The sequence below is a fragment of the Saccostrea echinata genome, unplaced genomic scaffold, assembly GCF_033153115.1.
Source record: "Saccostrea echinata isolate AGI-Se365-2 ecotype Australia unplaced genomic scaffold, CSIRO_AGI_Sech_v1 ptg000025l, whole genome shotgun sequence".
NCBI classification, from domain to species: domain Eukaryota; kingdom Metazoa; phylum Mollusca; class Bivalvia; order Ostreida; family Ostreidae; genus Saccostrea; species Saccostrea echinata.
In genome coordinates, this window is record NW_026889774.1 from 15,932,230 (window position 1) to 15,955,844 (window position 23,615).

The following is a 23,615-nucleotide window of genomic DNA, read 5'->3' on the forward strand; positions in this document are numbered from 1 at the left end:
ACATTCATGGGAAGACTAGAATGTTTCGCCCAAAAACATGTCTCGTCCTGCGACGGTCAAGGAATCTGATACCATTTATGTTCAATAACAACATCTTTTAGAAAAAAAAATATTTAAATCATTTTCATTAAACAATCTTTAAAAAAATGGTTTTCTTATTTCTGTCTTTTCTGTTCATTTAATATGACACAAGCCTGCATGGGGAAAAAACAATGGCCACGTAATAATTACTATATATTGATTGCTTTAGTCAGGCAAGTTTCTTGAAAAGCTTTTACTTATAACCATGGTTTAGGATCAGTTTTTCCGTGGTGTAAAACAAAAGGTTGTAGTTATCGTATTTCCACTTGTAGTCATGTTGTTTTTCTACTTTGAGATACAGACAAGAAAAATTATAGTAGACGTTTGAGGAAACCCCGGATTAAAACTCTATTGCGAAACAGAATTGCAACGTAATTGTGATGTGACAATCCAACATTTCCTTCACATTTCTTTGATCCTTATAGTACTTTCATTCAAACTAACGCTCTGCTGACTCCGTCAATTCCGACCTACTTATCGGAGTCTACGGAGACAGCCGCCATTTTGGACCCGCTTCAAATTTAGAAATGCGAATATCTAGAGTTTGGATTGATCAATTCTAAAATAAATTATATATTAAGCATTTTCAGAAGAGCCTCTATTAACCTTATTAAAATAAAAGAAAAATATAGAAAAACAAAAAAGTTTAAAAATACGACTTTTTTAAATTCGCATCCGGTAACGACCGGAAGTATTGACGACGCACAAAAAGGTGATTCCCCTCATCTAGAAGACATAACCTATCATCTCTAACAAGTCTCCAGTTCATATCTTAAACCATTTTGAAAAAAAGGGGGGACAAAATTTCATTTTAAAATCAGAAAACTGTCAATAACTTGGCACCAGAAGCGAGTTTTCCAAATTTCCCTTCTGATGAACAAAGTTCATTTGACGACGCATAATTCCAGAAAGTTTCATTTAAAACCACTGAATATTTTTTGAGAAATCGCCTGCACAAAATTTTTGGGGAAAAAAAAATAATAATAATAATAAGAAACAGTAGAATCACTATAAGGTCTTCCGTGAAGACGAAAGACCTTAACTAGAAACTCATTGCGAGCAATGAGAGGTCTTCCGTCCGATTTTGAAAATAAAAACGTAAATTCGAGATGAAAAAGTGATAAAAGAAATTCAGACCCTCTACAGATTTAACCGTAATCGTCAGCGTGAAAATCCAACGTGCTAACTATTAACCATTCACTTTTTTGCATAACTTCCTGACACGACCGGAAGTAACGGCGATACAAGATTTTCTCATGATTCAAATAAACTGATGACTGACTATCAGTCCTGAAAGTTTTAGACTTCAGTCGTTTACTGTTGCCGAGCAATATTGTGAGAACAAATTCTAATTTGGAGGATATGTGAACACGCAACCGGAAGTGAATTTTATAAAAATCTCTGACGTTTCTCTAGACATTTGCAGTATCTACAACATACATAAAATCATTTCAAGTGCTTTACCGTAAGCAATATTTATAAGAAAGTTAAATATCAAAATAAAGGAACTTTATCTCATAAAACAGGAAGTTGACGTTTTTGTTTCCAGTGGAATCTAACATGTTTCAAAACAGCGAAAGAGATGCAATAAAGTGACGCAAGTTTAACTTTAAAAAAGAAAAGTTAAATTTTTTTTATTTCTTTGATCACTTCCTGTGACAAGCGGAAATGACGACTGACGCGTTTAACCCAAATAGTTCTGCCTACTCCTCAAGGTCTATTACTCATAAAAGTTTGGTGTTTTAATCTTTTACCTGTTTTGAGATCTCTCTCAGACAACTTCTCATTTTGAGGACAGGAAAATACGCGACCGGAAGTGAATTTTTGAAAGATATTTGAGGTTTCTTTAGACATTTGCAGTCTGAATAACATATTTAAAATTCATTTCAAATACTTTATCTATAAAGAATATTTATTGGAAAGGAAAATACTCAAATTATATAGTTTTTCTCTTATAACCGGAAGTTGTCATTTTTGTATCTGTTGGGACCAACATCTTTCGAATCTGCGAAAAAGATGCAATAAAGTGATGCAATTTTTTATTAAAAGAAGAAAAGTTGAAATTTTCGATTTCTTTGATCACTTCCTGTGATGACCGGAAGTGACTGCTGATGCTCTGAACCCAATTGGTTTTGGCTACATCTTAAGGTCTGTTGCTCGTATAAGTTTGGTGTCTTAATCTCTTACTGTTTTTGAGATCTTGCTCAGACAACTTCTCATTTTAAGGATATAAAAACACGCTACCGGAAGTGAATTTTACAAAGATATTTGAGGTTACTCTAGACATTTGCAGTCTGAATAACATATTTAAAATTCATTCCAAATACTTTATCTACAAAAGATATTAATGGGAAAGAAATATAATCAAATTATTTCCTTTTTCCCTTATAACCGGAAGTTGACGTTTTTGTTTCCGGTGGGACCAACATATTTCAAAACTACAAAAGAGATGCAATAATGTGATATAAGCATTGATTTAAAAAAGGAAAGTTGAAATTTAACGATTTCTTTTATCACTTCCGTAAGCGACCGGAAGTGCCAACGACGAACGAAAAGGGGCCCTCTCTAATCTAAAAATCATGTTTTATCATCTCTAACAAGTCTCCAGTTAATATCTTAAGCCATTCTTGAGAACACTCGCGGACAAAATTTCATTTTAAAATCAGAAAATTGTTCAAACTTGGCACTGGAACCGAATTTACCAAAAAAAAGGAATTTTATATAAAATTCATATAAAGACCTTTTATCCCTGAAAATTTCAAGGAAATTCATTGAATAGTTTTCGAGAAATCGCGTGCACAAAATTTTGTCTAAAAAAAGAGAATAATAATAAGAAACTAGATGAGATCTCGTTGCGAGCAACGAGTAGGTCTTCCGTTAGATTTGGGAAATTTTGATTAAAACAAGAAAGAAAAACAACTTCAATGAAAAAAATATTCATATAAATTCATTAAAATATGCTTAGCAACACATGAAAGAGTGAAACCTATCAATTTCAAAAAAACTTCCGGTCTTTTATATTCACTTCCGGTATGACCGGAAGTACTCAAAATGACTTTTAACTCCTCACTAAGTGTGGAGGCGTCATCCCTCAAAGTTTCGTCGAAAAATGAGCATTTCGTTTACTTCCGGTTTGGAAGAATTAACTTCCGGTGGAAATAATATGACTTGAAACAGTCTATTTGCCTCTATTATCTCTATTGTAAACATTTAAAAAAAAAAAAAAAAAAAAAATTTGCATTTTTTAAAACTACTTCCGGTGGACAACGGACGTCACGGCAACATACACTAATCAAGAAATTCACATCTAAGAGTCACAATCTATCATCCCTGAAAGTTTCAAGACTCAATCTCAAAGCGTTTTTGAGAACACTTTCGGACAAAATGCAACTTTAAAAAAGAAAATTGGCAGTATCTCGCGACCGGAAGTGACGACGGCAAAATAAAAAAAACGCCCTAAGTTCAGATGATTTGCCATCATTGCTGAAAGTTTCATGAAAAACTATCGAGGCGTTCTCGAGAAATCGCCTGCACAAAATCGGTAAGAAAAAAAAAAATAATAACTAGAAACTCATTGCGAGCAATGAGAGGTCTTCCGTCCGATTCTGAAAATAAAAACGAAAATTCAAGCTGAAAAAAGAGATAAAAGAAATTCAGACACTCTGGAGATTTAACTCTGGTCGTCAGCGTGAAAATCAAACGTGCTAACCATTAACCATTCACTTTTTACACCACTTCTGGTCACGACCGGAAGTACCGGAAGTAACGGCTATACAAGATTTTCTCACGATTCAAATAAACCGATGACTGTGAGATCAAATTCTAATTTTGAGGACAGGTAAACACGAGACAGGAAGTAAATTTTATAAAAATCTCCAACTTTTCTCTAGACATTTGCGCTATATACAACATACATAAAGTCATTTCAAGTACTTTATCGATGATCAATATTTATGAGAAAGTTAAATATCAAAATAAAGTAGTTCATCTCCTAAAACCGGAAGTTGACGTTTTTGTTTCCGGTGGAATCTAACATATTTCAAAACAGCGAAAGAGATGCAATAAAGTGATGCAAGCTTTAATTTAAAAAAGAAAAGTTAATTTTTTTAAGATTTCTTTGATCACTTACTGTGAAAACGGAAGTGACGACTGACGCGTTTAACCCAAACGGTTTTGCCTACACCTCAAGGTCTATTACTCATAAAAATTTGGTGTTTCAATCTTACCTGGTTTCGAGATCTCGCTCAGACTTCACATTTTGAGGGCAAGAAAACATGCGACCGGAAGTGAATTTTTGAAAGATATTTAAGATTACTCTAGACATTCGCAGTCTGAATAACATATTTAAAATTCATTTCAAATACTTTATCTAGAAAAGAAATATTGCTGGGAAAGTAAAATACTCAAATTATGCAGGTTTTCGCTTATAACCGGAAGTTGTCGTTTTTATTTCTGGTGGGACCAACATCTTTTGAATCTGGGAAAAAGATGCAATAAAGTGTTGCAATATTTAATCTAAAAAAGAAAAGTTGAAATTTTTGATTTCTTTGATCACTTCCTGTGACGACCGGAAGTGACGGCTGATGCTCTTAACCCAAATGGTTTTGCCTACGTCTTAAGGTTTGTTGCTCATATAAGTTTGGTGTCTTAATCCCTTACCGTTTCCGAGATCTTGCTCCGACAACTTCTCTTTTTGAGGACAAAAAAACACGCAACCGGAAGTGAATTTTACAAAAATATTTGACGTTACTCTAGACATTTGCAGTCTGAATAACATATTTAAAATTCATTTCAAATACTTTATCTACAAAAGATATAAATGGGAAAGAAAAATACTCAAATTATGTAGTTTTTCTCTTATAACCGGAAGTTGACGTTTTTGTTTCCGGTGGGACCAACATATTTCGAAACTACACAAAAGATACAATAATGTGATATAGGAATTAATTCAAAAAACGAAAGTTGAAATTTTACGATTTTTTCGATCACATCCGTACACGACCGGAAGTGCCGACGACGAACGAAAAGGCGATTCCACGAATTTAGAAGTCACGTTCTATGCTCTCTAATAAGTCTCCAGTTCATATCTTTAACCATTCTTGAGATCATTCGCGGACAACATTCCATTTAAAAATCAGGAAATTGCCCGTAACTTGGAACCAGAATGGAATTTTTCAAATTTTCCTTGTGATGAACAAACTTCATACAATGACTAATTTTCCCTGAGTTTCACGTAAAACCACTCAATAGTTTTCGAGAAAACGCCTGCACAAAATTTGGTCAAAAAAAAAAAATAATAATAATAACTAGATGAGATCTCGTTGCGAGCAACGAGTAGGTCTTCCGTCCGATTTTGCGATGAGATGAGATGTGATTTTGATTAAGTTTTCGTTAAAAGATAATGATATAAAGATTTCCCTCCTTAGATTTCATTCTTTTGATTTATATAACATAATCTTAAAAATCTTTCGTTCAATATTGATTTTCAAAATATTTCCCCTTTTCGAGATATGAAGTGTAAAAGATTTAGCATTCTGGCCCTTTTGGCCCCAAATAACACAATAGAGAATCAAAATTTTACAACATATTGTTGCATATTGTTACGTTAAGCATTTTTGCTTCAGTAATTTAAAACAATTTCTTGATCATTGAAGAGTTACATATTAGTCTTTTGGCCCCACTGAGCCCCTAATTTGAAGGATCAGCCCCTTTTTCTTGATATCCAATGAAGACTTGTGATTTTAAACATATTTTGTTCAACAAATATTCAGAAGTTTCTTCTCGTTTTCGAGATATGAACAATAGAAATATTTAGGGGCCAACCCTTCAAGTCCTTAATTGGTCCGTTTTGCAAAAATTTAAAGGATGCATATTGTTCAGAACATTATTCTGAACATATTTTGTTCAATATTGCTTATCAAAATATCTCACCTTGTTGAGATATAAAGCGTCAAAGATTTAGCATTCTGGCCCCTTTTGGCCCCTTATTACGCAACATATGATCTTATTTTTATAATATATAGTGGCAAATTGTTAAGATGAACATTTTTGCTTCAGTAATTGATAACAAAATATTGATAGTTAAAGAGTTATAGAAGAAAGACTTTTGGCCGCTCTAAGTCCCTAATTTGAGGGATCAGCCCCTTTTTCTTGATATCAAATGAAAAGACTTGTGATTTTAAACATTTTTGTTCAACAACTATTCAGAAGTTTCTTCTCGTTTTCGAGATATGTAGAATAGAAATATTTAGGGGCCAACCCTTCAAGTCCTTTATGGGGTCGTTTTGCAAAATTGAAAGGGTGCATATTGTTTAGAACATTATTCTGAACATATTTCTTATCAAAATATTTCCCCTTTCTGAGATATGAAGCATCAAAGACGTCATTCTGGCCCCTTTTAGCCCCTTATTATGCAATATATGATCAAAATTTCATAATATATATTTGCAAATTGTAAAGTTGAACATTATTGCTTCAGTACTTTATGACAAAATATTAATCATTAAAGAGTAATAGATAAAAGACTTCTGGCCCCTTTGAGCCCCTAATTTGAGGGGTTAGTCCCTTTTTCTTGATATCAAAAGAAAGGCCTTATGATTATGAAGACTTTTTGTTCAACAACTACTCAGAAGTTTCTTTTCGTTTCCGAGATATGTAGAATAGAAATATTTAGGGGTCAGCCTTTCAAGTCCTTACTGGGATCGTTTTGCAAAAATTGAAAGGGTGCATATTGTTTAGAACATTATTCTGAACATATTTTGTTCAATATTGCTTTTCAAAATATTTCCCCTTTCCAAGATATAAAGCATCAAAGATTTATCATTCTGGCCCCTTATGGCCCCTTATTACGTAATATATGATCCCAATTTTATAATGAAATATTGATCGTTAAAGAGTTATGGATAAAAGAATTTTGGCCCCTTCGAGCCCTTAAGAGGAGGAAACGGCCCTTTTTTCTTGATATCAAATGAAAGCTCTTATCATTCTGCACAACTTTTGTTATATATATTTTAACAAAATATTTACAGGTATAAAGATATAAAAGAAAACGTGTCAAATTTTGCGAGATGCTTTTGAGCCTATTTTTCGAGCCCAGGCGAGCTTCGGCGCCTTTTGCCCCAGGAAGATATAGACGCAAAAAAGCACATCTACAATCCTTCTTCTACCTTCACTGAAAATCTCAACTCAATAACTTTAGTCGTTTAGGAGTGATTGCCAGGACAAGCCAACCCTCTTAAAATCAGAAAATCGTCCATATCTCACGACCGTAAGTGACGTCATCGACGACGAAAATTTCCGACAAGGTTCAGATGAATATCTATCAGATCTGAAAGTTTGGTGAAAATCGACCGAGCCATTTCCGAGAACTCGCTTGCACAAAATCGGTAAGAAAAATAATAATAATAATAGGGAAAAAGAAACCGAACGAAAACAATAAGGTCTTCCGTTGGAGACGGAAGACCTTAATAACTAGAAACTCATTGCGAGCAATGAGAGGTCTTCCGTCCAATTCTGAAAACAAAAACGAAAATTCTAGCTGAAAAAGTGATAAAAGAAATTCAGACACTCTGGAAATGTAACTCTGGTCGTCAGCATGAAAATCCAATGTGCTACCTCCTTAAACCGGAAGTTGACGTTTTCAAGGTTACTCTAGACATTTGCACTCTGAATAACATATTTAAAATTCATTTCAAATACTTTATCTATGAAGAATATTTATGGGAAAGTAAAATACTCAAATTATTCAGTTTTTCTCTTATAATCGGAAGTTTTCGTATTTGTTTCCGGTGGGACCAATATCTTTCGAATCTTCGAAAAAGATGCAATAAAGTGATGCAATTTTCAATTAAAAAAAGAAAAGTTGAATTTTTTTATTTCTTTTATCACTTCCTGTGACGACTGGAAGTGACGGCTGACGCTCTGAACTAAAATGGTTTTGCCTACATCTTAAGGACTGTTGCTCATATAAGTTTGGTGTCTTAATCTCTTAGCGTTTTCGAGTTCTTGCTCAGACAACTTCTCGTATAGAATTTTTCAAGAACTCTCGAGTAGTTTTAATTGTAATAAACAGGCTATATTTTGGATTGTTTAACCTACCAAGCCAACCTTCTTTTTTTAGATTATATTTTAGATTTAGATTATATTCTGGATTGTTTAACCTACCAAGCCAACCTTCTTTTTATAGAAATTAGTCAAATCAGTGTTTTTGCAATTCTCAATGCATTTCCCATGTAAAATGTTGATAAAAGGGACCTACATAATTTTTTACCTTCATATTTCTCCAAAACCCGCTTATTTCATATAGTTTTTGTATTATACATTATTGTATTTTCATTTCCTATATGACTTCTAGATATTTTAGCTGAAAATGTAAATATAGAAACAAGACGAGGACATACCGGCACCGATCTTTATTTTTGAGTTACTTCCCTTAACAGCTATAATTACATATTATTCATAAGGGTCAAGAGAGTCAGACTGGTTGATTGATTCTATCATGTAATTGACTGAATTGATTGAAACACACTGTCATAAAAATATTGGCATGGATTTATTTCAATTTTTATTCATAGTTACTAAATGCTGCTTCCTTCATACAACCTAGAAACTGATCTCAGTCAGTCTACCTTTCAGCATATGTCACATCTTTGCCTTTCCCAGCGTACTGAGCATAACTATGGTTAATGAAGACCTGTTGGCTCTTTGTCTCCTGAATACAATGTACAACAAAGCCATTACTACTTTTCTTTCTTGCTGTATAAATGATTCTACCCGTTGAAGGAAGTACACGTGCTTTTTGTTTACCTCTGTAAACATAAGCTTTATTGGTTTTCACCGCTTACAGAATTCTACAAGGGAGATCACTCTCAATCAGTATTTCAAAAGTGAAAAAACCATGTAGTCACGTCCCGGATAGGATTTATCACGATCTATAATCCCTGAAAGTTTCACATTGATATCTTTTACAGTTCTTGAGATTATCCGCGGACAAAATGTCATTTTAAATTCAGAAAATGGTCCGTAACTTGGCACCGGAAAAGAATTTCCATAAATTCTCTCGGATAAAAAATCACTTCAAATTACAACACATTGTTCCTGCAATTTTCATAAAAATTCACTCAGCAGTCTTTGAGAAATCGCGTGCACAAAATTAGATGGTCAGAAAAATAATAAGAAGAAGAAGAAACAGTAGAATCACTATAAGGTCTTCCGTGAAGACGGCAGACCTTAATAATAAGAAACAGTAGAATCACTATAAGGTCTTCCGTGAAAACGGAAGACCTTAATAATAATAGTGGAAAAGAAACAACAGAATCAGTAGAAGGTCTTCCGTTGGAAACGGAAGACCTTAACAATAGAATCACTATAAGGTCTTCCGTCGAGACGGAAGACCTTAATAATAAGAAATAGTAGAATCACTATAAGGTCTTCCGTGAAGACGGAAGACCTTAATAATAAGAATCAGTAGAATCACTATAAGGTCTTCCGTGAAGACGAAAGACCTTAATAAGAAACAGTGGAATCACTATAGGTCATGGCAACAAGAAGGTCTTCCGTCCCTTCTCTGTCATCAGGGAAGCTGATTCCTGATAAAGCAACTTTTGTTATGTTTTGCATTAAACTGGAGCGTAAAAAAAATAGGAGACATCATTTTGAGGGGGGGGGGGGGGAGGGTATGTCCAAAACGTCTTTGTGTGAATTTTAAAAACTTTGATATTGTCACAGTTAATTGAAAATATATACATGTATATAAAATCATGATAAAATAAGACTTTTTATTTTAAGGACTATGTACTCTGATTTGTTTCATTCTACATGATTTCATGCATTTGGTTAACCCCCCCCCCCCCCTTTCCGAGTCCGCACCACACACGCATAAGAAATTGATTGACAATTTACCCATGTATTACGTGAAAGCATATTTTTTTTTTCACTTAATGTTTCGAGTAGTTTTATTCTGTATATGCACTGCATATCATTAATTAACCATACCTTAATGCGCTAACCTGCTTTGAGCTCTTACTTACGGATCTTGCTCTGAAATAATTATATCATTGAAGTCTATTTTTTCTCTCATTTGAAATTGCTGTATGTTATTCAATCAACATGAGAAAGTAACAAATTCTACTTTCGAAATACAATTCGGCAAATTTCCAATTTGTGATACAATTGCATAGGTATCTACCAACATATACATTTGTACCAACAAGTGGACCTCGTTTTGTCATATCACAATTGGATCTATGCACAGGAATTAGTGCAAAATTCAACTGCAAACTCTTTATAAGGGAGTAAAAAGACAAGCTGATATTGTGCCGTCAAACATCGCTGATCTGACGTCGAACGACATAGCGCCCCCCCCCCCTTTAATGATAAAATCTTATATTTGAGCTCAAAAAAGTGAGAGAAAAATTCGGATATTCTTTGGATTGAATCCGGATCGCCAATGTGAAAATTCAACATGCTAACCATTACGCTATCAAACACCATCGCTTAAAATTGAAAAATGATAAATATTTAGAGTATGGGTTAATCAATTTTTTAACAAATTACATATTAAGCATTCTTGTAAGACTCTTTATTTAGCGTATCAATATCATAAAAAAATAATGAAAAACAAAAAAGTTAAAAAAAATTACCCTTTTTAAATCACTTCCTATGACGACCGGAAGTGACGACAACACACGAAATGTTTCCATCACACATCTACAAACCAAATTCTATCATACCTGAAAGTTTCAGACTCCTACATTTAACAGTCTTTGAGAACATTCACGGACTAGATTTTAAGTGGAAAAATTGAAAAATCGTAATAATCCCCGACCGGAATATAACTTTTTCCAATCTTTTTCAATATTTTAAAATGGCATGAAATAACACATCATTCCTGAAAATTTGGCTGAAAATGAATGATTAGTTTTTGAGATATTGCGATTTGAAAAGGTCAAAAAAATAAAAATGAAAAATAAGAAGAAAAACGGAAGACCTAATAATATGTTGACGGTGCGACCGTTGGTGCGAGCGCATTGTTCACTTAATTTTAAGATCCGCCTCTTCAAAGCGCACGAGACATTTGGAACGTCTAGACTGTGACGTCACATGACATCGTATGTTAGCTGTATTTCCATAAACGAAGTTTAAAAGTTTTAACAAAGAACGTTTGATCTACTATCTGTATGCAATATCCATTAAATTTAGTTGAGTTTAATTTTTTTTGTAAATTTTTAGTTGTTGTTACCGCGTCAACGAAGTTAGCAGCGAGAACAACAAGCGATGCATTGTGGGTCCAGAATTACTGCAGAAAAAAATTCTATTGAATGAATTTGCAGTAGTCCGAATTTTCTCTTCGCCCAGGCGTGTTAGAGCTCGCAGTGACGAGCGACGCTTCGCGCAGCTCGCTTATTATAAAAATAATAAGAAACAGTAGAATCACTATAAGGTCTTCCGTGAAGACAGAAGACCTTAATAAGAAACAGTAGAATCACTATAAGGTCTTCCGTTGAAAACGGAAGACATAATAAGAAGAAACAGTAGAATCACTTCCGTGAAGACGAAAAACCTTAAATAATCTTAAGCCTCAGAATCAGTAGAAGGTCTTCCGCTGGTGCGAAAGACCTAAATAATCTTAACCATCGGAATCGGTAGAAGGTCTTCAGTTGGAACAGAAGACCTTAAAAAGTAGAGCTTTTTCAAAAAGCTTACCGTCTTTAGCAACAACCTTAAACAGTAAACCGACCTAAACCTATCAGGCCGTATAATTCTTGAAAATTTCTTGGCTTTGTATTTCTTCATTAGTTTTTTTCTGACATAAGCCCTACCAAGAGACTTTGCTGCCGAGATCATTCGGCACTTCGGAAGATTCTGCTACCTTTGTGATGCGAATCGGCCGCTGCCGAGATTAGAAAGACAGTGCAAAACGAAGGGGAAAAGAATACATACAAGCGGTAAAGCTTGTATGCAATAAAAATCAATTCTGTTAACAATGAAAATATAGAAACGTTTTTTTGGTAATTGCTATAAAAAAAACTTGCATGTAATTTCGAATTAATTACTGCCAATTTCCACTGTTCGTTTTGTCATATTTTTTTTACGATTGAAAATCTTGAAAACTGTTAAGTCGTACGAAAATTATCTCATCAGAAAATTATCTCCCTTGCCCTGAACAGCATTTCAACCAATGAAATAATTGAAAATTTTCTCATCATGCAATTTCTACCAATTACAAAAGAGAGGAAGTGTATAGTCCGTAGACTGTAAAATACTTCAACTCTGCATACCGTCTTCCAAGGAAGACGGTAAAAATAAAAGTGAATGATTTCTAGTGTTTGACAGGGTAAAAATAAACAAATAGTCATTTTTCTTCATCAAAGAGGCTCATTCTGCACTCATAACAAATATGTATTTCCATATCACAGTTACTGTAACTTGACAACTTCGATATAGATAATAAACATGACGTTAATAATTTATAGTTTGATAAAAAAAAAATCAGAAATAAACGCATCTACAACGTTTTTGGACATTCGTACTAAGAACCTGCAAATATGTGTATTAAGTCTGTGGATAGACTTATAGTTGTATCAATCTTTTCATTGCAAAAGTATTCGTCAACCCTTTTTATGAGTTATTGCCCCTGAAAGTTTTTGATGTTTACGAATAATTAAAAATTTTCAAAATGATAAGTCATAGAGACATGGGACCAACTGCATAAGATTCATTGACCTTTGACCTTAAAATATATGCAAAGGTTAAGGTCATTCCAAAAATGAGAAATTAAGCTCTTTTTACAGGTCTTTTGTCTTTCAACATATACTATCTGTCTTTCCATCATTAATATGTACTCTTAAATCTATTTCAAAGATTTTATTCTTGTCCCCTAAGCTTAACCCCTTTGAAAGTTATTGCCCCTTGTGCGAAAAACCTTGTTATCGCTACTCCTCTGAAACCGTAAATTACAGAGACACAAAACCTTCACTAACGTCTTCAGGGTCTTTAGACACAACTTAAACCTATTCAGTGCGAAAGTATCCGATGACCCCTTAGGGTAGAGTGAGGTAATTTCGACCACTTTTGCTGATTTGTGCCTTTCAATCCACAAAACACGACTGTTTTCAAATGTACTAGTTTTAAAAAGATTCAAAGTAATTGAGATTGATTTTTTCTTCATATTTTTTTGCTTTAGGAGTTAAAAATGCATAAAAAATAATGAATTGGTTTAAAAATAAGTAAGCATGGTTCATGGGTTAATTTCGACCGGCCTCGGGGTAATTTCGACCACAACAAACATCAAAAAGAAAGATAACTCTTGCAATGCATGTAAACTTTACCGGTCGCATTTTATTCAAAATTTATGGTCCGAGAAACTATATTGCCTTATTGAGAAAATACGTGTATCTATCTCTATCTCTCTCAATAAAAAGATTAAAATGGATAAGTACTAGTATCCATACACTAAAGAAATGAGTCGGGTTACTTAAGCTTTTCAATGCTGTTTTAGACATCGTAATTCTTACTCTTTATTCTAAATTCTGCTTTTAATTCGCCAACTCTATATTTTAAAATTGTGTTATATACATGTAGTTATGCAAATAGAATTTTTTTTTCTCAGATTCCACAAATAATTTCTTTGTTATGATTTTTAAATTGTCCAACCCAAGAGGGATTTTATTTAATATTGTCTTTTCACAACAGAATCATTCAAATTGTATATATATACGTATAAGGTTTGAACATAGCATTAGGATTGCGTATATTTTTCTTCACTAATTTTTACCTTATACACATTCATTTGGAATGCGTTGTATTACGTATTTTACATGTTTTTTTTTAATTCTTAAAAGAGATAGATCCTGAGAAATTCGATCAATTCAATTAAATAAAGATTTACAGAAGCAAAGTCCTCTGACCCCCCCCCCCCAAAACCAAACTCAAACAAATCATTTATTTCCTGGAACATCATAGTGGTTCTTTTTTTTTGTTTCATGATTGTTGCTGCTCTTTTGGTGTGTTGTTTTGATATTTTGGGTACTATTTGGATATGTGTACCTGGACCTTTGTGATACGATCTTAATCCGACTGGTTCGTTTGTTTTCGATAGCCTTAGTTTTGTCCGTCAAAGGCATTCGTAATAATGAAAAAAATTACAAAAACCTGATTTTTTTTTTTTACATATATTTAATATTGCCTGCATCCTCTCTTTTGTTAATTTGATGGGTTTGGAATCTTTTGGATTGCTCTCGTCATGTATTATTTCAAAGCCAGTGCCGACTCCATGTTCTCTCGCACGTACGTCGATCAGTGAGGCATCCTCGTGAACGGCCCGCACAATATGATTATATAGGTAGGCATGCATATGTTAATTAATCTGACATTTTTTTCTTAATATAAAAGGCTATATGTACTTAATATTGTATATATACAGTATAATCATTTTTTAAGATCTAACTCTGCATTGCATTAAACTGCTGTTAAAGACAACTTAAACACGTATTCAGAATAAGTGGTCGAATTTAGCCCGCTTCCTTAAAATCAGTAGGAGTAATTTCGACCAAAATCAAATGGGCATTTGTTGTGCATTTTGAGAGAAATCCAAGATAAATTTGTAAAATTCTGCAATTTAAAGATATTCCAATAAAAAATAAAATAATTTTACTTTAATTCGTGCTGCAGATTGTTGAACAAGATTAAACTTTAAAAGAGGTTGTACGAGTTGTCTCTCTCGTATTTCCTTGATCAAACCAAGCGCACTGAAGACGGGGACTTCGAAAGTCAAACTGGAGACATAAATAATAGGAAAAATATTATTTATATCTCTGATCAAGCCATATGTGTGATAAATAATTATACTAGGAAACACAATTTGAGCAATAGCTTTCTATAATTCCTAATAAATTAAACTTGTCTCAACACTTCCGTAGATCTTTGTGTGGTATTGTGTTCCTGTGATCGAAATTAAACGGTGGTCGAAATTACCCTGACCTACCCTATATGAGTTATCGCCCTTTAACGTCTTTAGCGCTTACGATTAAACCTTATAACTTTAAAACTAAAAGTCGTAGAAGCATGGGGTCAAGTGCAATGTGACCCTTGACCTTTGACCTTGAATATTTATTCAAGGTCAAAGGTCAAGATCATTTCAAAATTTTGAAAATTTTCATTTTTTCTATCTATCAAGCCATTAATGGATTCTTTTTGTATAAAAATTAACTTTAGAGGGTAAAATATGAAAAATATATGAAATTTAAAGAAGGTGGAAGGACCTCTAATTGTTCGAGAACAATTAGTCTACTATTTATTATTCTTATTTTTTGACTTTCTAATTTTGCGCACGCAATTTTTCACAGACTATAGGATGGATTTACATGAAATTTTCAGGAATAGTGTGTTGTAACATGAACTTGATCTCTCTAAGAGAAAATTTGGAAATTCACTTCCGATGCCAAGTTACAGACCATTTTCTGATTTCAAAATGACATTTTGTTCGTGGATGATCTCAAGAATGACAAGAGATATCAATGTGAAACTCTCAGGAATTATAGTTCGTGATAGATACTAGCCCGGTCGCTACTTTTCGTTCGTCGTCAGGACTTCCGGTCGCTTACGGAAGTGATCAAAGTAATCGTAAGATTTCAACTTTCCTTATTTTAAATCAATAGTTACATCACATTATTGCTTCTCTTTTGTAGTTTCAAAATATGTGGTCCCACAGGAAACCAAAATGCAACTTGGGTTACAAGAGAAAAACTACATAATTTGAGTATTTTCTTTCCCATTAATATCCTTTGTAGACAAAGTATTTGAAATGAATTTTTATACATGTTATTCAGACTGCAAATGTCTAGAGTAACGTCAAATATCTTTGTAAAATTCACTTCAGGTTGCGTGTTTTTCTGTCCTCAAAATGAGAAGTTGTCTGAGCAAGATCTCGGAAACGGTAAGAGATTAAGGCACCAAACTTACATGAGCAACAGACCTTAAGATGTAGGCAAAACCATTTGGGTTCAGAGCGTCAGCCGTCACTTTGGTCGTTAGAGGAAGTGATCAAAGAAATCGAAAATTTCAACTTTTCTTTTTTTAATTAAAAATTGTATCACTTCATTGCATCTTTTTCTCAGATTCGAAAGATGTAAGTCCCACCAGAAACAAAAACGTCAACTTCCGGTTATAAGAGAAAAACTAAATAATTTGAGTATTTTACTTTCCCATAAATATTCTTTGTAGACAAATATTTGAAATGAATTTTAGATAAGTTATTCAGATTGCAAATGTCTAGAGTAACCTTAATAATCTTTCAAAAATTCACTTCCGGTCGCGTGTTTTCCTGTCCTTAAAATGAGAAGTTGTCTGAGTGAGATCTCAAAAACAGGTGAAAGATTAAAACACCAAACTAATGAGTAATAGACCTTGAGGAGTAGGCGAAACCATTTGGCTTAAACACGTCAGTCGTCACTCCCGCTTGTCACAGGAAGTGATCAAAGAAATAAAAATTTTTAACTTTTCTTTTTTAAATTAAAACTTGCATCACTTTATTGCATCTCTTTCGCTGTTTTGAAATATGTAAGATACCTCCGGAAACAAAAAAGTCAACTTCCAAATTTAGGAGATGAACTACGTTATTTTGATATTTTACTTTCTCATAAATATTGCTTATCGATAAAGTACTTTAAATAATTTTATGTATGTTGTAGATACTGCAAATATCTAGAGAAAAAAACAGATTAAAAAAAAATCACTTCCGGTCGCGTGTTTACCTGTCCTCAAAATTAGAATTCGTTCTCGCAATATTGCTTGACAACAGTAAACTACTGAATGCTAAAACTTTCAGGACTGATAGTCAGTCATCAGTTCAGTTGAATCGTGAGAAAATCTTGTATCGACGTTACTTCCGGTCGTGACAGGAAGTGATGCAAAAAAGTGAATGGTTAATGGTTAGCACGTTGGATTTTCACGCTGACGACCAGGGTTAAATCTCCAGAGTGTCTGAATTTCTTTTATCACTTTTTCAGCTTGAATTTTCGTTTTTATTTTCAGAATCGGACGGAAGACCTCTCATTGCTCGCAATGAGTTTCTAGTTATTATTATTTTTTTTCTTACCGATTTAGTGCAGACGATTTCTCAAGAACGCCTCAATAGATTTTCATGAAACTTTCAGCAATGATGGCAAATCATCTGAACTTAGAGCGTTCTTTTTTTCATTTTGCCGTCGTCACTTCCTGTCGCGATGTCCGCCAGTGTTCTCAAAAACGACTTGAGATTGAGTATTGAAACTTTCAGGGATGATAGATTGTGACTCGTAGATTTGAATTTTTTGTTTGATTTTTGTTTTCGTGACGTCCGTTGTCCACCGAAAGTAGTTTAAAAATATGCATTTTTTTTTTGAAATGTTCATAATAGAGGAAAATAGACTGCTTCAAGTCATATTATTTCCACCGGAAGTTATTTCTTAAAACCGGAAGTAGTCGAAAAAAAGCTCATTTTTCCTCGAAACTTTGAGGGATGATTCCTTCACACTCAGTGATGAGTAAAAGGTCATTTTAAGTACTTTCTGTCATACTGGAAATGAATGAAAAGACCGGAAGTTGCTGAAATTGATTGATTTCGCTCTTTTATGTGTTGCTAAACATATTTTGAAGAATTGATATGAATATTTCTTTAAATTTAAAGTTGTTTTACTTTGTTTTATCAATCAAACTTTTCCAATTAAGATCTTATCAGAAATCTAAAGAAGACGTACCCATTGCTCGCAAGGAGATCTCATCTAGTTAAGGTCTTTCGTCTTCACGGAAGACCTTATAGTGATTCTACTGTTTTTCATTATTATTATTATTTTTCTGACCATCTAATTTTGTGTACGCAATTTCTCGAAGACTACTGGATGGATTTTAATGAAATTTGCAGGAACAATGTGCTGTAATCTGAAGTTATTTTATCCGGAAGAATTTTTAAAAATTTCTTTCCGGTGCCAGGCTACGGACCATTTTCTGAATTTAAAATAACATTTTGTCCACCGATAATCTCAAGAACAGTAAAAGATATCAATGTGAAACTTTCAGGGATTATAGATCGTGATAAATACTAGCCGGGACGTGACTTTTCGTTCGTCGTCATTACTTCCGGTCGTTACCAGATGCGAATTTAAAAAGTTGATTTTTTAAAACTCTTTGATTTTCAATATTTTTCTTTGATAGTAGTAGTTTTAATAGAGGCACTTCTGAAAATGCTTAATATATAATTTGTTTTCAAATTGATAAATCTTAACATTAGATATTCGCATTTTAAAATTTGAAGCGGGTCCAAAATGGCGGCTGTGTTCGCAAACTCCGACGAGCAGGTCGGCACTCGCAGCCCCTCGAGTGGCTCGTTCCTGGCACACTAACGTCGGACGTCAATGGTGTTCTACCATGTTGCTGATACAGTCATGTGATCTTATTTGAAATTCCTCCAAATGTTATACCTTTGAAGTCTGAGTTACTTTTAAGCACGCCCAACACTATGTTTTGCTTTCAAAGACTACTTATAATTACATGATGTTGTAATCAAAACCAATATCCAAGGAAGAATTAGAGAAGAGAAAAAAAAAATGTTTGAAGAACTTTATGCAGAGTAAAATATGAAATGAGTTACAAGGCAGTTTCCAACGGAGAAATGTAATCGATTTGATGCATATTTCCCCACCAATCACTTCCGAGGTTTGTATGGAGCGTAGCGGAGTCAGTCGACGATTGCCGATTGGCAGGTTGTAGTTTACGGAGACATCCGAGCGTCTTGTTGAACGAAACTACCATAAGGATCAATGAAATATGAAGGAATTGTTGGATCTTTCAGATTATGAAATGGATAATCTCTTTGAAAACATAAATACTCTGACTCCAAATGCAATAAAATGAGTAATTTGTACGGTACATACAATAATATATATGAGAATGGAGACCATTCAAAAACACATTTCAAAGAAAAGGCGCGAAGATTTACTCATGACGTAATGTATCGTGACTCTTCTTTCATAGTAGCAAAATGGTCTGATGCAGAAGTGCAGAAAAAGATTACACGGACACGTTTGTATGAAATACAGGTATATGGAATTGCATGAAATATAAAGTTGAATACACAAAGAATAAAGGGAGTAAACAGTATCATCAGTTCATCAGTAATAGATTATTTGTTAATGTTTAAACTCAAGTAACGAATTCCGATGTGAATCTGCTTGCACAAAATTTGGCTAGCTACCTCTCATTCTCTAATTCCGCACTATATACCTCGTTACTTCAGGCAATGATACAAAGTAAACATTGATGATGACTGGGAAAATTGCGCTGGTGTAGTGGCTTCCATATTGAATGGTTAGCACGTTGGATTTTCACGCTGACGGCCAGGGTTAAATCTCCAGAGTGTTTGATTTCTTTTCACTTTTTCACCTTGAATTTAAATTTTTATTTTCAAAATCGGACGGAAGACCTCTCATTGCTCGCAATGAGTTTCTAGTTATTATTTTTCTTCTTCCTGGGTACTTTTTTGTTCGTGAGTGATCTCGAAAACTACTTCTCCAATTGAGGTGAAACCTTTTTAGTGTTACGTTAGTAGACATGTTGTGTAGATTTGTGGAACCAAGGTCATTTCGCGTGCACATGCATGCATGAGTGAAAATGACCAATATACTTGATATAGCTTGATATAGCTAAAACTTTTATATTTTTTGATGAAATGCTTTGATATTCAGAATATAAGGATATATTAATAGTGTAGACAACATTACATGGTCAGCATGAACATGCATGCACGTGCGTGCATGCGGAGTGAGTGAAATAAGCAATATACTTGATATAGGCGTAACTTTTACATTTTTTATGAAATGCTTTGAAACCCATAACATGAAGATATCTTAGTAGTGTTGACAAGATGACATGGTCATCATACGCATGCATACCCTTACAAAAAAATACTATAGTAAACTATAGTTAACTATAGTTTACTAAAGTTAACTATAGTAAATCAAAGTTCCAAAGTTTTTACTATAGTAAATCAAAGTTCCAAAGTTTTCACTACAGAAAATCAAAGTTTCAAAGTTTTCACTATAGTAAATCAAAGTTTCAAAGTTTTTACTATAGTAAATCAAAGTTCCAAAGTTTTCACTATAGTAAATCAAAGTTCCAAAGTTTTCACTATAGTAAATCAAAGTTTCAAAGTTTTTACTATAGTAAATCAAAGTTCCAAAGTTTTTACCATAGTAAATCAAAGTTCCAAAGTTTTCACTATAGTAAATCAAAGTTCCAAAGTTTTTACTATAATAAACCAAAGCTCCAAAGTTTTTGCTATAGTTTATTAAAGTTTTCCCTATACTTAATCAAAGTTTCAAAGTTTTTTTTATTAGTTTAACAACTTTTGTATTTTTATATTTTTTTTTTATTATGTCGCCGTTTTAGGGGAGGGGGTGGATATGGGGTTGGTTGGGGCTGGTTTTTATTGTACATCTTTATTTAAATATACAAAGTAGTTAATTCAAATGCAATATTTACATTTATAAATTTAAAAAAAATACACGTTGACTGAAGTTGATGAAGCAGATATTTTGATTCTACATGACAATTTTTTAAATAATATATATATATTTTTTTTCAAAAAAAAAAAAAAAAAAAAAAAAAAAAAAACTTACGTTACATCTGCATAACATTTAAATTAAATACATTGAAATAAATATTGTTCTTTTATCGGCGCAAGCGACAACCTTTACATTAAAATTCATATCTTGTACATTATTCTTTAAGGGGAGGGGTCGGGTTTTAAAAAAAAATGTTCTCTAGAGCTTTTATGAATCTTAAACTTGAAATATCATAAAATGTAAAGAATGGGATTCAAAAACATAATTCCACGGGATTTATCGTACTTAATCAAAGTTTTTACTAAAGTAAATCAAAGTTCCAAAGTTTTCACTATAGTAAATCAAAGTTTCAAAGTTTTCACTATAGTAAATCAAAGTTCCAAAGTTTTTACTATAGTAAATCAAAGTTCCAAAGTTTTCACTATAGTAAATCAAAGTTCGAAGTTTTTACTATAGTAAATCAAAGTTCCAAAGTTTTCACTATAGTAACTCTAAGTTCCAAAGTTTTTACTATAGTAAATCAAAGTTCCAAAGTTTTTACTTTGGTACTATAGTTAACTATAGTTTACTATAGTATTTTTTTGTTAGGGTACACGTGCATGCGCGTGCAATGCGTAAAATGAGAAATATACTTAATATAGCCTTAACTTTTATAGTTTTGATGAAAAGCTTTAATACTCAGAATATAAATATATATTAAAAGTATAGACAAGATGACATGGTCATCATGCACATGCATGCACGTGAGCGCACGTGCAATGCGTAAAATTACCAATATACTTGATATAGACATAAATTATTTATTTTTGATGAAAATCTTTGATACTCAGAATATAAAGATATATTAACAGTGTAGACAAGATGACATGGTCATCATGCACATGCATGGACGTGCGCGTGCATGCGATGCGTAAAATGACCAATATACTTGATACAGCCGTAACATACATTTTTTGATTAAATGTTTTGATGCTAAGAATATAAAGATAAATTAAAAGTATACAAGAGATGACATGGTCATCATGCACATTCATGCACGTGTGCGCGCGTGTTGTTCGTAAATAGTCCAATATACTTGATATTGCCATAATTTTATACTTTTTGAGGAAATACTTTCATACTCAGTATTTTAAAATATATTAATAATGTAGACAAGATGACGTGGACATGTATGCACGTGCGCACGCGTGCAATGCTAAAATGACCAATATACTTCACATATCCGTAACTTTTCAATTTTTTGTGTAATGTTTCGATACTCAAAATATAAAGATGTATCAATAGCTAAGACGAGATGACATGGTCATCATGCACATGCATGCACGTGCGTGTAATGAGTAAAACGACATACTCACAGGGAATGACACCAAAAGGGAGTAGGAGAGCGTTTGGGGAACATCTGTAACGGTCCCCATTACAATTAAAACTAGTTCATTGTTTATTCCAGTGAAAAACCCAGACACATTGTATTCCAGCATCTTTTAATACAACGTTCGTTGGTAAAAATCAAGTTATTGGAAGTTTAATTCAAGAAAGATTGTTTTGCACGAACATTATTTGAAAGTGTAGGTATTCAAAGATGTTTTTATTTTTACGCAAAGAGCAGTTTCTCGGAGGAAAGATGACAACTGGTCTTGGAATGTATAAACAGGTCTAGTACATTTAGCTACGTAGCTTGTATAATCTACCGTAGCTTTAATGCAAAATGGCAACCTTTATCAAAATTTAATGCTCAACATAGGGATAAATGCAAATGCAGATACAGGTCACTTTCTTTGACTTCTTGAGATTCCCTTTGAGGTGATGTTAAAATTATGGCTTACCTGGAGTACTGGTAACATTTACTCTCTGTAGAAGAAGATGTTCAACACTGACTCTGAAGCTGAAGTAATGCTGCAAATGAATCAAGTAAATGCTAGATCATGAAACAGTCAATGATTTACATGCACATTTTAGACCCTAATAACATACATAGAAATGTTTTAGCAGGAAAGAATAAGTGAAAGGTCGCTTGTGTGGCGCAGTGGTTAAAGCAATTGCTTTACAGTCTCTGAATAAAGAGTTGATCCTTACGCGGGTTCGAATCCCACTATGGGAGTGGAGCCAGGCCCTACGGATAAAACGTATTTTGCTCGAGTGTTTGGCACCCCATTTACCAGCTCTTCAAAGTTTTTTTTTTCCGTCACGGTAGCTCAGTCGGTAGAACACTCGCTCCGTGATCAGGCGGTTGTGTGTTCGAATCACGGCCGCGATTGACCTAAGTCGATAAAAAAAGGTAGCAACTGTTCCTTCCCCAAGCGCTCGGCACTTTGAAGTGAAAGTTGCGGGTCATTCGGATTAGACCTTAATAACCGAGGCCCCGTTTCACGTAGGCGTTGGCACGATAAGGAACCCTCACTTCTCAAAGGCCCTGAGTGCCGAGTAAAGGTCCAAATTTGAAGCCCTTCACCGGTATATGGTGACGTCTCTACATGAGCGAAAAATTCTCGAACATACAATCAATCAAAGTTTTTTAATTTAAATATTTCGGATTTCCAACATTTTGGCATGAGCATCACTGGAGAGACATAATTGTCGAAATGAGCATCTGGTGCATCAAAATTGGTACCGTATATGATTTACATTATGACCCCTCGGTCGAGGCCTCTGCTGGTGGACTGTTCGTCCCCAAGAGTCTCTACAGCCCAGTAGCTAAGTACTTCGGTACTAGCTTGAAAATACGGATATATATTTAATTGCTGTGGTAAAATTTTGAAATTTATTTCCAGGATTATCTCCCTCGTGGATAGCTCTGATCCTTCGACCTATTTCGCTCCAGTCTTTGTCACCCCTTTATCAGCTCTTCAAAGTTTTTTAATTTAAAGATTTCGGATTTCCAACGGTTTTCGCATGATCATCACTGAAGAGACATGATTTGTCGAAATGCGCATCTGGTGC

General features: G+C 33.7%; 1 protein-coding gene across 2 annotated transcripts in view; it reads right to left on the reverse strand.

The window, feature by feature from the left end:
* LOC133192080 (uncharacterized) overlaps window positions 1–23,615 on the reverse strand; it is a 239,734-nt gene that overhangs the window by 172,708 nt on the left and 43,411 nt on the right. For both annotated transcript variants that reach the window (XM_061327930.1, XM_061327931.1), the window contains one exon: window positions 22,502–22,571. In XM_061327930.1, coding sequence (XP_061183914.1) covers window positions 22,502–22,571 — 70 coding nt within the window. The remainder of the gene's footprint in view (window positions 1–22,501; window positions 22,572–23,615) is intronic.